This window comes from Epargyreus clarus, unplaced genomic scaffold (genome assembly GCF_041222505.1).
Source record: "Epargyreus clarus isolate Ecla_fem2 unplaced genomic scaffold, WU_Ecla_fem_2.2 ptg000001l, whole genome shotgun sequence".
NCBI lineage: Eukaryota > Metazoa > Arthropoda > Insecta > Lepidoptera > Hesperiidae > Epargyreus > Epargyreus clarus.
In genome coordinates, this window is record NW_027332209.1 from 9,714,553 (window position 1) to 9,727,869 (window position 13,317).

Here is a 13,317-nt window from a genome sequence, read left to right on the forward strand (position 1 = left end):
CTGTACAATTGATGTATTTCACCAATGAGAATTATGATAAGATACTGTAATCTGTAGTAACTAATTATAGCAACACTTTTTAAGTACCAACTCGTGTCTGTCTGTTCGTTTTTCACAGCCTGAATTAGCTCTGAATCCACTGGACGGATTAAGTGGTATAGTACGGATTAAGTAAAACTGCTAGTCCGCTCTGAATATAGAAATGAATCGCGTCGCCATAGCAAATTGTATGACTATACCTGTTCGCGACAACTTAAGAGCGGACTAGCAGTTTGACGATAACTATACACCGGTACGGTGGTTCAAAGACGTGTAACGTAAATATCCCTTTCATTGTACGTATGGGTTGTTATTTATTATTATTAAGTATTTTTACCAGCTTCTTACTAATGCTGTTATAAGATGAATGTGTCATTAGATACTTCTCTTTAAACGAAAATGACATACTTATCAATTTTCATCACTTCAATTGCACATGTTAAGGTTCTGGTATTTAGTAATTCTATAATCCCTAATACATTATTTTATCTCCCACCTGCACTAATTTGTGATAAGCTATCGCATTAAATACTTAGTTATTTCGGTCGTTTTTAATATTTTACTTTAGTCATTTGTAATAGATCGTGCGAGCATATAGCTCCTTAAGTATAATGATAGTTTAAATAAGTATATCGTAAACATGGTTAAGATGACATTAGGTGTAGTAATATTAACAATTCTGTACTTGTGTTGTGGTGTGTATGGAAAATGTGTTATGCGTAGCGAATGCATTGAAATTGGTGGATTTCCAAAACCATGCCCTTATTATGGAGACCCACTACCTGTACTTAGAGGTCTATCACAAAATGAAACACAGGAAGTGCTACGTATAATAGAAGGCCGGTGTCCACATCTACTGACTGATGAAGAAGGAAATGTGTTACCGGAAGATGAAATCTTAACGTGTTGTGATAAAACCCAACTGAATAATATGCATGCCAGTTTACTACTTGCTGATGGAGTTTTAGGACGCTGTCCCACTTGTTTAAGAAACTTTGCTCGCCAAATTTGTGAGATGAACTGTTCCCCAGACCAGGCGCGATTTGTAAACGTCACCGAAGAAATCGCTCCGGATGGCACAGCATACGTAAATGAAATAAACTATAGAGTATTCAACGACTTTATGATTGATGCTCATCAGTCATGTTCCGGTGTACTCGTTCCCCAGACGGGTCTGCCAGCCATAAACCTTATGTGTGGGAATGCTCCAGTGTGCGATGCTGATGCCTGGTTTGGATTCACCGGTGATACTCAGAACAATCCATTAGCACCAGTACAAGTAAATTTTCATAGATGGCCGACTCCGCACGACTCGATGAATGTACGCGCACCTCCATGTAATGAGTCATTTGAAGGAGACTTGCCTTGCAGTTGTGTGGACTGTCGTATTACTTGCCCTACTGGAAATGAGCCCGTCATTCAAGAAAGATGTACTGTATTTTCTATAAATTGTATCGGATTTTCTGTTGGTCTTGTGTTATTCGTGATAACTGTAGTAATATTTATAATTATTGCTAGAATAGAATTCGTAAAATTGAGTAAAAATGTATCTAATCAAGAAGTTATAATAATACCGAGGGTGAAAGGCTTAACAAAGTTTTTCCAATGGATTTTTTCACTAGTTGGCGGATTTTCTGCGCGCAATCCGGTATTGATTATTATGATGACATCGTGGGTAATATTTTCTATGTTGTTTGGTGTTTTAAATTTAAACATATCATCAAATCCTCTTGAACTCTGGTCTGCTCCTGAATCTCGTAGTCGTCATGAACTAAATTATTTTAATTCTAGGTTCGGTCCATTCTACCGCGCGGCACAAGTATATTTACAATTTAGAGGGTTAGACCCGTTCCAAGTTGGTAACATCACTTATGGACCCGCATTTAGAATAGAAGCGTTACGTGAACTAGTTACTCTTGAAAATGCAATTAAAGACATTGGTAGAGACAATGGAGGAGTGACACTAGAGCAAGTTTGTTATGCTCCTCTCCGCAGACCAGGTACGGAACAATCTCTAGATCAGTGTGTATCAATGTCAGCAACAGTATACTTGGGGGACGATAAAAATAATATTAACAACGAAACTTACCTGAATACCATACAAAATTGTTTAAATAATTATCTTTCATTTAATTGTATGGCGTCATGGGGTGGAGGTGCAGAACCAGAAATTGCATTTGGAGGATTTGATGGTGATAACATTTTAAGCGCGGATACGTTGTTGATCAATTTTCCTATAACGAATTTTCTGTTAGAAGAAGATTTACGACCTGTTCTTGAATGGGAACAGAAATTTATAGATTTGCTCCACGATTACGAAGATAATTGGAAGCCAGATTTTATACACGTCGCTTTTGGAGCTGAAAGATCTATAGAAGATGAAATCCAACGCGTATCCCAAGCTGAGGCAATACCCATATCGATCAGTTATATTTTAATGTTTGTATACGTTATTTTAGCTCTAGGCAATATAAGAAAATGTAGAACTTTACTAATTGATAGCAAAGTTACCGTTGCAGTTGGAAGTCTGCTAGTTGTGATAGCAGCAATTTTTTGTGCATTAGGAATGATGGGATATATAGGATACACATTAACATTACTAGCTCTTAACGTAATACCGTTTTTCATTTTGTCAGTAGGTATAGATAACGTTTTCTTGATGGTAAATACATTGCAAGAAGTAGATGGTAATTTAAAAGAATATGATGACTATAAGGAAGATTTTAGTTTCGAAAGAAAAAAACGATTTGTCTTCGAAAAAATGATGTACACTGTAGGCCCTTCAATGTTTGTCTCATCAGTCACTCAGATAACATGTTTTGCTATCGGAAGTTTAGCCAACTTTCCCGCTGTTGTAACATTTGCTATTTTTGCCTCTTTTTCCTTAGGATTCTTGTTTGTTTTTCAAATAACAACTGTCGTAGCCATTTTAGCCTTAGATTATACAAGATCTTCTCAAAATCGTTTAGATGTATTTTGCTGTGTGAGGAAAAAAATTCTCGATGATGACGATCCCCTAACTTCTAATACGCCTTATCAAAGCGTCACATCACGGTTGATGGTACCTTATTCTAGATTTTTATTAGATTTCCGCGTAAAAATTGTAGTAGCTATTATATTTATGGGAATGTTTTGTGCTAGTATAATATTAATACCCCAAATTGAAATCGGTTTAGATCAAGAACTAGCATTACCACCTGATTCCTATGTCTATCGATATTTACAAGCTGTAAACGAATTGTTGCGTCTTGGACCACCGGTATACTTTGTTTTAAAGAGTGGATTGAATTTTACCGATCCGGTTCATCAAAATACTATTTGCGGTGGTCAATTATGTAATAACGATTCTCTCACAACTCAGATCTTTCTCGCTTCCTTGCACAGCGAAATTACGCATATATCTAGAAGTTCTAATTCTTGGATAGATGACTTTTTCGATTGGGCCAGTTTACCAGACTCTTGTTGCAAATTTAACAATACCGATAATAGTTTTTGTCCAAGTTATGACACTTCATTGGAATGTTCATTTTGTTCAATACAAAGAAGTGACTTTGCTAACGGACTTCGCCCAGCCGGAGAAGCTTTTGAAAAGTATATACCGTTTTTCTTACGAGACACTCCAACTGAAACATGTAACAAAGGTGGTTTGGCCAGTTACTTCAGCAATGTAAATTATCTACGTGATTCAGACGGACGAGCAGCAGTATACGATACAAATTTCATGGCATACCATGTCGCCCTATCAACATCAAAAGATTATATTACTGCTGTTAAATATGGTTATGAAGTGAGCGAGAATATCACGGCAGCCATAAAGAAAAATACCGGACTAGATGTTGAAGTTTTTCCTTATTCAGTATTTTACGTTTTCTATGAACAATATTTAACAATGTGGAAAGACACATTCGCTTCCGTAGGTTTTTGTCTGATCGGCGCATTTGTGATAAATCTTATAGCATCTGGGTTCAATTTCTTGACAACTTTTGCGATGATGGTCACTATTATCATGGTCGTGGTCGACATGATGGGTGTAATGTATATATGGAATATTCCACTAAATGCGGTGTCTTGTGTGAATTTGATTGTGTCTATTGGTATCGCAGTAGAGTTCTGTAGCCATATAGCGTATGCTTTTGCCACCAGCTCATCACCACCGCAGGAAAAAGTGGCTGATGCTTTAAAAAGAATAGGGTCTACTGTCATAACGGGTATTACGTTAACGAATATTCCAATAATAGTATTAGCATTCTCATACACGGAAATCATTGAAGTGTTCTTCTTTAGAATGTTATTTAGTTTAGTTATTCTCGGATTCTTGCATGGAATGGTTTTCTTCCCAGTATTTTTAAGTTATTTAAATAATTTAAGATTGTAAGTACTCACTATAAATATTTATCTTAAGTTACTTAATTGATTTGTTTAAATACGATATTAAATTATGTACTTGTAAAATTTCCATTACTAGATGATTTTATATTATTTATTTTAAACAATTAAGAAATTAAGTTACATAGTTTGTAGTAGTAAGTAACTGTGCTCAAATTTATATATACTTAGCGTATAGTATTTAATTCTTTGTTTGATGTATGTTTGTAAATATATGTGTTTACGAAATTCAGTTGTTTTATTTTATTTCATGAAACATATTTTATTATTTTCTAAAGTGTTAAATTTAAAGGAAGACTGTGATTTATCGTTTTATACGTGTATTTTATTTTAAAGATAATATACAATAAATTATTAAATAACAAAAAGAGATCAAATGTCTTTGGCTTACAATAAGTCTTTTCTTAATAATACTGATATGATAAAACGAGATTACATTAACTCACAAGACTAGCGATTAACATTCTTACGTTATTTACTTAATTCCGTTATAAATAAACATTAATAATCAATCTATGAAATGTTTAGTTACCGAAGATCGGAATATGACAATGTCTAGTAGAGGTTAATTATCCATCGTCGATCTTTAGTTGGCAAACACTGATTATTAATAAATTAAGATGTAACACATAATTACAGTAGCAGCTTATAACAATAACAGAACAAAGAACATTTATGCATCAAGAACATGATTTAGGTACGCGATGTAACAGATAGCGAGGCGTAATATTTCGATTTTGGACAGTTTTTTGTCTGGAGGCAGGGTTGGTAAGAGTTGCCTGAGAGAGGCAAAGGCGGCATTGAAAGCCTCTACTCGGATTCTTTCTCGGGTGGCGTGGGCAGTTCTATACTTGAGGGTAGCCCTGCGGCGTCGCCTGCGTTCTTCGCGGGAGAGACCAGCGCAAGGAGATCCTGTGCCGCTTGAGAGATACGCTTCTTCAGATAAAGCACACGGCTCCATAGATCTGTCCCTGCAACGAATTGGTTAGTTCACTGCGCATTCATTGGTATTCAGTTAGTGTAATTAATTTATTTATTGTAGTTGTACTGCTGCTATATTCTACTTTCAAAGTCTAAGGTAAATCGTTGTTTTGAAGAGACGTTCTAATCTAGTCTAGAGTCATCCTAAATGTGATAACTATACTAATCTTCTAAAAGTAGGTACCTACTATCGGTGCAGTTCCTTTGTTGCAAGTAAATAGTTATTGTAAAATAACTTCTTTTCATAATATACACTGTAAGATTAATATTTACATTTCAATTTGTTCACAAAAATATAAATCTCATGACATATTCCGTCCGTTATTAACTGTTACCTTTTTCTTGGGACTAAGTTCTCTCTCCCTGTGATGGGGAGCAAGGCCTCTCGATGGTCAGCGAGCATGTACGGCATAGACCCGTCCTCCATGTTGCCGGTTGTCTCCAACCAGCTCTTCATAATGCTTCTAGAAACACACGGTTATTAAGAATGTTATAATTAAATGAAAAAATATTGATATACGTTATTAAATCAGGATCTATTGAATCCATCTACATGTTTTATTTATGTTATAGATGTAATCGAGAGCATATAGTTGCTACATAAATGGCAATTGCCCTCATAGATATTCAAAATAAGCCCCAGATAAAATTAAACTCTACCTAAGCTAAACCACGGATGCGTTTCTACCTCGAAGGAAGTAAGTTCTACCTAAAATACCAGAATACAATAATTTTGCATCAAAATAGATACACTTATAACAGTTCTAATAGCATACGTCATAATATGCTATCATGAGGGTAACTTTTTTTTGACAGGGCTCTGAATCAGAATAACTTTCTGTGTTCATAGATTCTCAAGATTACCTACAATATTATTTTGCCAATGGTCATAAATATACCAGTATTTATAAGGAAACTCTTTGTATCAATAGTGACGGATGGAGTTAGTGATGTTTACTTCTGTTTGAAGAACCCTTTGAGCCCGAGGCACGTATGTTTTGATTTCCGATCAAATCAAATTTGCCGGCCGCAAGGGAAGTGCTTTGGATAAATAATACATCCCGCGTTCACACCTCGCACTAAGCGAGCCCTTTAGGGGATAATAAATCCGTATTTATTCTTTTTATGTCACCCCTTGCAACCCTCTTGTAATCGAATCATGGTCGCTAACCGTATCGAATCGATTGGAAATATCTCTAGCAAGTGTCTTCTTATAAGATACAAGAAGAAATTAAATGTGTAGTTCCCCTGACGTAAGTGCTACTGTTTTTTTGTGATATAGAACTATCAAACGGGGGTGCAGTTCACCTGATGGTAAGTGGATATTACCGCCTATGACTGTAATCAACTATACACAAGATAAGAGTCCTACTGAGATCGGCCACAAAAGCTTTGTTACCTGTGAGCACTAAAGTGTGACGCTACGGATACCTAAGTATGTTACCCTTACCACACCCTTCAAACCAGAACACAGCATCGCTTAGCACTGCTGATATGAGGCAGAAATAGGTGTGGCGGTGGTGCCGCCGTAGTCGAACCACAAAGGGTTCTACCACCTTTAAGTTAATAGTATATATTAGTACTAGTAAGTACATATTTACAGAAAATTTATTCACAAAATCTGAGTTTTGCTAGGTGTCAATTTAATTCCACTATAACGCAGTAGTTAATACATAGATGTGCGTTACACTTTAACTATGTTCAATTGGTGTTACAAAAAGGTTTAAATTTTGAACGGATCACTGCTAGGGGTGTGAGTAATTGAAGTACGATTGAATTTAAACCAGATTAAAATGTACTTATTGAGAAGAGTTTGAGCGCAGTCAATATGATTTCATTTAATAATTATTTATTTATTTATTTATCTATTGCACCTCTATAAAAATAATAAGATACAAAAGGGCAAACTGAATGCCTGGGGGCCTGCCACCATCTTTTAAAAACATCATAGTTCAGGAAATTTTTATTTCTTCCTTAAAACAGTAAAATATTCCGTCATACACATTTGAACAAACTTAAATCCTTATTAATTTTTCGCTTATCCATTGTATAAAGTAAAAGCATTTGAAATTGTCATATTTAGCTTAAAAAGTTAAATTTCCTGCAAAAAAAGTAAAAGTATGATTAAAATTGTTTTAAGAGATGGCAGTAACCCCCCTGATGGCATTCTCTGCCAGTCAACCGTGGGTGGATGGAGAGAATGGCGGCAGGTATTTATTATAAATACATATAAATAATAATCATATCATAATCATATTATAGTATGAGATAAAATAAATAGATAAATAAAAAAAAACTGTAGAGCTATAATAATTCGAATTATTTATGGACAGCAGTGGACTGATATGATATATGGATAAGATAAAAAATAGGCTATTGTGTATAGAACTATATATATATATTGCATTAAAGTTGGTTAAATGTATTTTAACGAAATAATAAGTATATTAGACAACCTAGACATCATATTTTATTATGATAATTATTATGATTAATATGCATATCGATGAAATTGTATTGTTTTCTATTTTAGTTTACTAAAAACAACTTTATAAAAATTCATATTATTTTATTTTATGATAAATTTTCCTCTAAAATTGCTTCGTATTATATATTACCTAAATAGCTTTTTATTACTTCAGCGTACTGTCCATGTCGCTTTAATCTATATATCGAGTAATTAGGCTTATCTAATCACAGATTTGGAATTGTTGCTACTTTTAAAACATCCATGTGCACGTGTGAACCGCATCTATCATATGCTAATTTGTGGTTGATAAAGCCTGCGGTATCAATATTATCTATAATGGAGATTGAAGAATAATTGGGGATTTTGTCAGCTGCTACCTCTGCGGAATAAATTGTAACTCTTTATACAATTACATTTAGTATATACGTATTTTCCTGAAGAGTTATTAAGTAAGAATTTAAACGTCTTCATCATGTTTTCGTTGATTTTACGTTACGTGAGAAAGGTAGTGACACTTGTAGTATAAACTGAAAATGTAAATAATCGAGATTGAATCGAATCCTCTCTTCTACTAATTATTAAAATGCAAGCTTCCACCAGTTAAGTAGGTACTTAATTTAAAATAATAGAACATTCTACATTTTAAGCTTCTGTATACTTAGAAAATATTTGAGCGATATTAAAAACACAGAAAGCAATAAAAAAATAATTCCTGTTTTTTAAATCTCACAATTTTTAACTGAAATTGTCTTTACAAATGAAATTATTTTAACGGGACTTTTGGCTCAATATAGACTTTACAGAGTTAACATGTAATATTTTCATGCCGATAATCATTTTACGGTTCCTGTGTAAAATTGAAAATCCGCATATAGGGTTACTGGGGACCATATTTTTGAGTTTTGTTTTTAAACGATCACAGTAGCAAACGAGCTTGCAGTCGATTGATGGTACTGCCGCCTATGGACATCTATGACCAACTCTTTATTCACCATGTTAAAAAAAAAAACAAACAACTCCATATATAACAGGCTGTACTTAAAGCCGATCACAGATGCGTTCTCACAATCGTAGATTAAGATGGCCTCCTCATATGCCTATTAGTCTGTGAGTGTTAAATTATGAGTTATGTTTTATTCAAAAAAGTAAAAAAGAAAAAAACAGACAAATTAATAGAAAAACATGCTGGTGCCTTGACGCAAATCTTAGGATCTATAAAAAACTTAAGTAAATTAGGGCCTGACGTAAGTTTGTTATTAAACTTAAATCAATAAATTGCCTCATGATAAAATAACTGTGGTTTTCACATACCTTTTAGTTCTGCTGTTGTGTATCTACACAACTTTTCACCTATTAGATAATCTTCGTGTGACGAATGTATTATTTTCCTGTTATTTTGTAGATAACATTATTTTTATTATTGTATTAAAATACATTATATTAGACACAAACACAAAACGAGATCACTACAATGAATGAAACACGGACACGAAATGGTCCAGATTACAGCATCCCTCTCTTTATAGTCTCTGTGTAGGGGTGGTTGGTTTAACACCCTCCAAGAGGGCGGCGCCAAACAGACATGGAATTGGGAATCCGCAAAGTGAAAGAAAACTTTAATATATATTTTTTTTATTTAATAGCTAACTGCATTTTTGTTGAATCATTTATCAACAAAATGTAGATATCTACAGAGTTAGTAGCTCTTTGTTTTTTGAGTATAATATTAATTTAATATAAATATACTTACTGATAAAAATAAAAAATATATACACACTTTATTTAATAACCACACAGAATATACCTTTGGAGAAATCCATTATTACTTAAGATTTTTTCTATATTGTAGTTTTTCATGCAGTAGGTACAATGTTCGTTTGAAAGAATATCTTTTAAAATCTAAAAAAAATATATTAAGAAATTTTAAATAACTATTTTTACTATAAAAATATGCTATAACAGGGAATGTATAGAGAAGATGTTCTTAACATTACTTTTCGACATAAATTATCTACTCTACTTAAAAGAGACATACGTTGCTGAACCATTTCACAAACCACCCGTTCAAAAGCGATCACGCTTAACGTATTTGGATAAGACTCAGCTGTGCAGTTTTCCCAGCATCTGTGCCCGCCCCGCCCACCGTGGCCCAGCCAATCTCTAGCCGCCCCGCCTATCGATCCCGGACAGTGGGCGCAGGTGTTTCTGGATAATTGACGCCCGGGAAATGGTACGTTTTATTCCAACTTGCAACAAGATAAAATTTGGTATTCCGAATTTACAATAAAGTGGGAAGTAAAGATGCTACTGAAATTTAGGGATTTTTAACGTTACATGCACCTGACGCTTTCTTTGCAGCTCATGGATGACTAAAAGAGACACTGAATAGTGCAGAAATTCTTAAACCTCAGGGCACAAGTGGATAGACACTATCGAAGATATTTGGTCTGGCACACAATATTATTTTAATTATGATTTTACTTTTTTTTGCAGGAAATTTAACTTTTTAAGAAAAATATGACAGTTTTAATTGGTTTTATACATTGGATAAGCGAAAAACTAATAAGGGTTTAAGTTTGTTCAACTGTGTATGACAAATGACAAGTCTGAAGCCCATTATAGACACAAATGTAAGCCAAACTGCATTTACACCCTTTTACTGAAACGTAACAACTGCTTCTCGCTAAAGGTTCTCTCGACCATATTTTTAATAATACAATATTCATATAAAGATAACTTTTATCAAAGATTAAATCCGATATTAATTGTGAAACTTATAAGTAATCTTTCCATTATGCATCTATTTGTGGCCAACTTATTAATCCACTGACTACTATGTTTTATTTAAATAGATTTTCGATTGGTTTATGTTAACGTTACATGCGCACACTAAGGTCCCTTGAATGTTAAAATGTACGACTTACCAAAATATTCGTGAACTTATTGATTAGTCCACCGATAAGGCTAAAGACGCTTATGTCTTTTTGCTGGAATCTTTATTTAGAAAAATGATTACGAGGATTAAAACAATTACCTGGCCATGTCTGATGAAAGTTAGGACTTCTATTTTTTAAATGTAGGTAAGTATTTCACAAACACACTTACTAATTATTACATCAGGCATTCCATTGCCCCATTAGGCATTAAGCACCCTTTTGCACCATAACTTTGTTAGATGTGATACAATAAAAAAATAATTATTGACGATAAAATTTTATTAAACTACGCATATTTCGACATTTACATTGTTCTATAAAAAGGAAAATTACAAGATAATATATAACAAATTTATTGAACTTTAACGTAGCAACTACGTAGCAGGATATTCTCGTAGAACGCTCTACGAGATGACAGTTAATATTCGTTTCATTTTATTTTCGGTACAAAACAATCATCTTTATCCTTACAATAATAACTAAGATTTTAATAATTTAGAAGAAGCAAACAAGTGTGCTGTTCATCTGATGGTGAGTAGCCACTGCCGCTCCTAGACATTTGTAACTCCAAATAAGATTACTATTAGATTCCTAAACAGTCCTAACTGAGGTTGGCTACAGATGCGGTGTTACCCCTGAACACTAAGTAGGAACGTCTGAGTACCTATGTCTACCTTATCACACCCTTTAAATTGGAACACAGTAGGGCTTAGCAATGTTATTAGGCAGAAATAGGTGTGTTGACGCTGCCTCCGGGGTCGAACTACAGAAAGTTCTACTAATAGACATGTGACCTCATATGGAGGTACTTGTTTCACAAGTTTCACGACGTAACATGTGCTTCGTATTCGCAATAACGGTACCTACATGAAGATGTTCGAGACTTTATTACATGTTCGTACTTACGTCGGCAATTGTCTTATTCAACGAAAGCATGTAAGACACAAGTGAAGGCTTCTACACAGACACAGAGTCATTGCTCTGTATAGAATGTTGATGATAACACTTCTTCCGTCCTCAAATTTGAGAGCGAAAATTGTTGTGCAAAATATAAGTTAAATAAAAACAACGATACTTATTTGTCGCATTGTTTTTGTACTGTAGATACTATTTCTAGGTTTTCAACGTGAAAGCTAATAAATTTCAGACTGACATCTAAATGAATATCAAATTGTATAAAACCCATTAGATTTCTTCGAAAATAATTGGTCGTGCAAAACGAAATGCCGTACCTAAACCGACCGCGAAAACGGAAAGCTCACTTTTTATGTAAATGACAAAGAACCTTGATAAAATTGGCTATTTTATAAAACGATAAATTGTTGCATGATTGGTTCTATTAAATCTATAGCATATAATGAAAGCGATCAAAGATAGCTTGTTTTATTAGCTAGCCGGAGCGGAGAATAAACGTATTGAATTTAAATGTTTACGGTCGTGATACGGCGTTCCGCCTAAGTTTAAGTTATAAGTATCATAATTTATGCAAAGAATCATGTACCGGTCTGCGACGATCTCCGTTTAATGCTGGTTCGCATTTCAGAATTAATACCATAATAAACAGTTATACCTACATAACAAACACAATGCATAGCCCGAAGGTCACGGCAAACGCTAATTTTCTTTATTGTGACATCGCCCGATGCCACGCGATAGAACGTTACGGAATGTTTACTAGCTTGATGAATTTATCTTTGGACGGAAACGATTTCACGTCAACTGTTTGCTGATTTCACAAACTTTAACGAGAAGTTGACAACTTGGCCTTGTTCATATAGTTAAAGAACAAAGGGTATTTGAAAACATCTATATTATATAATATATTGTATATTGTGTTATGATAAATACGAAAAACTTAATGGGCTGTAATTTAAACTACGATTTAAGTCTTAGATACGTTCAGAGTAGTTTGATCTTGTCACTTTAACATACACATTAAGAATTTAACAACATTGCGGTTTTATGTTTTAGGTATCTTGTTAAACCTTTGGTATACGACACTTAAACATAATAAAATGAATGAGTCAATTATTTATTAAATATTTAGGAGATCATTATTTTCGACTCTCTCAGAATTAAAAAGGTTTCACCGGTTAATCCATCTGGCCAAGCGCAGATTGATCTATTTATGACTACATGTTAATTTTATGTGAATATTGAGTTAGGAAAACTTGAAAATAACAACAAATCCTATAAACATAAGACGTAGACGTCTACGACTTTTCGTAGATTAAGTAAGCTGGTTCACGTCTTACTTTATTATAGAGAAAAGAGTAAAGATTTGTCTTACTTCTTGTAGACTTTCAAATTGCAATAGAGTAGTGAGGCTATAGATTAGCGTAGCGAAAATTTCCATGTAGTTGAGTGAGGTAGAGTTCCGTCTACAATTTCGTAGGTAAAGCTGCGTCTAGCAATAACTTAAGCTGAAAAAGCCTTATCACCTATTAATTGGCCTACTGCCTATAAATTGGCCATACTGACCCGCCTGGTGGGTTAAAAGAAAAG

The 13,317-nt window shown here is 34.1% G+C and overlaps 2 protein-coding genes across 2 annotated transcripts; one reads left to right on the plus strand and one right to left on the minus strand.

Moving 5' to 3' along the window:
• Positions 1-688: 688 nt before the first annotated feature.
• Positions 689-4,414, plus strand: LOC140757971 (NPC intracellular cholesterol transporter 1 homolog 1b). The gene has a single exon (XM_073093899.1). The coding sequence runs from the start codon at positions 689-691 to the stop codon at positions 4,412-4,414; it is 3,726 nt and encodes a 1,241-aa protein (XP_072950000.1).
• Positions 4,415-4,854: 440 nt separating this feature from the next.
• Positions 4,855-5,870, minus strand: HLH4C (Helix loop helix protein 4C). Its single transcript, XM_073093174.1, has 2 exons — positions 5,742-5,870; positions 4,855-5,396 (listed from the first exon to the last, which is right to left on the minus strand). The coding sequence occupies exons 1-2, from the start codon at positions 5,861-5,863 to the stop codon at positions 5,099-5,101; spliced, it is 420 nt and encodes a 139-aa protein (XP_072949275.1). The 5' UTR covers positions 5,864-5,870; the 3' UTR covers positions 4,855-5,098.
• Positions 5,871-13,317: the final 7,447 nt, after the last annotated feature.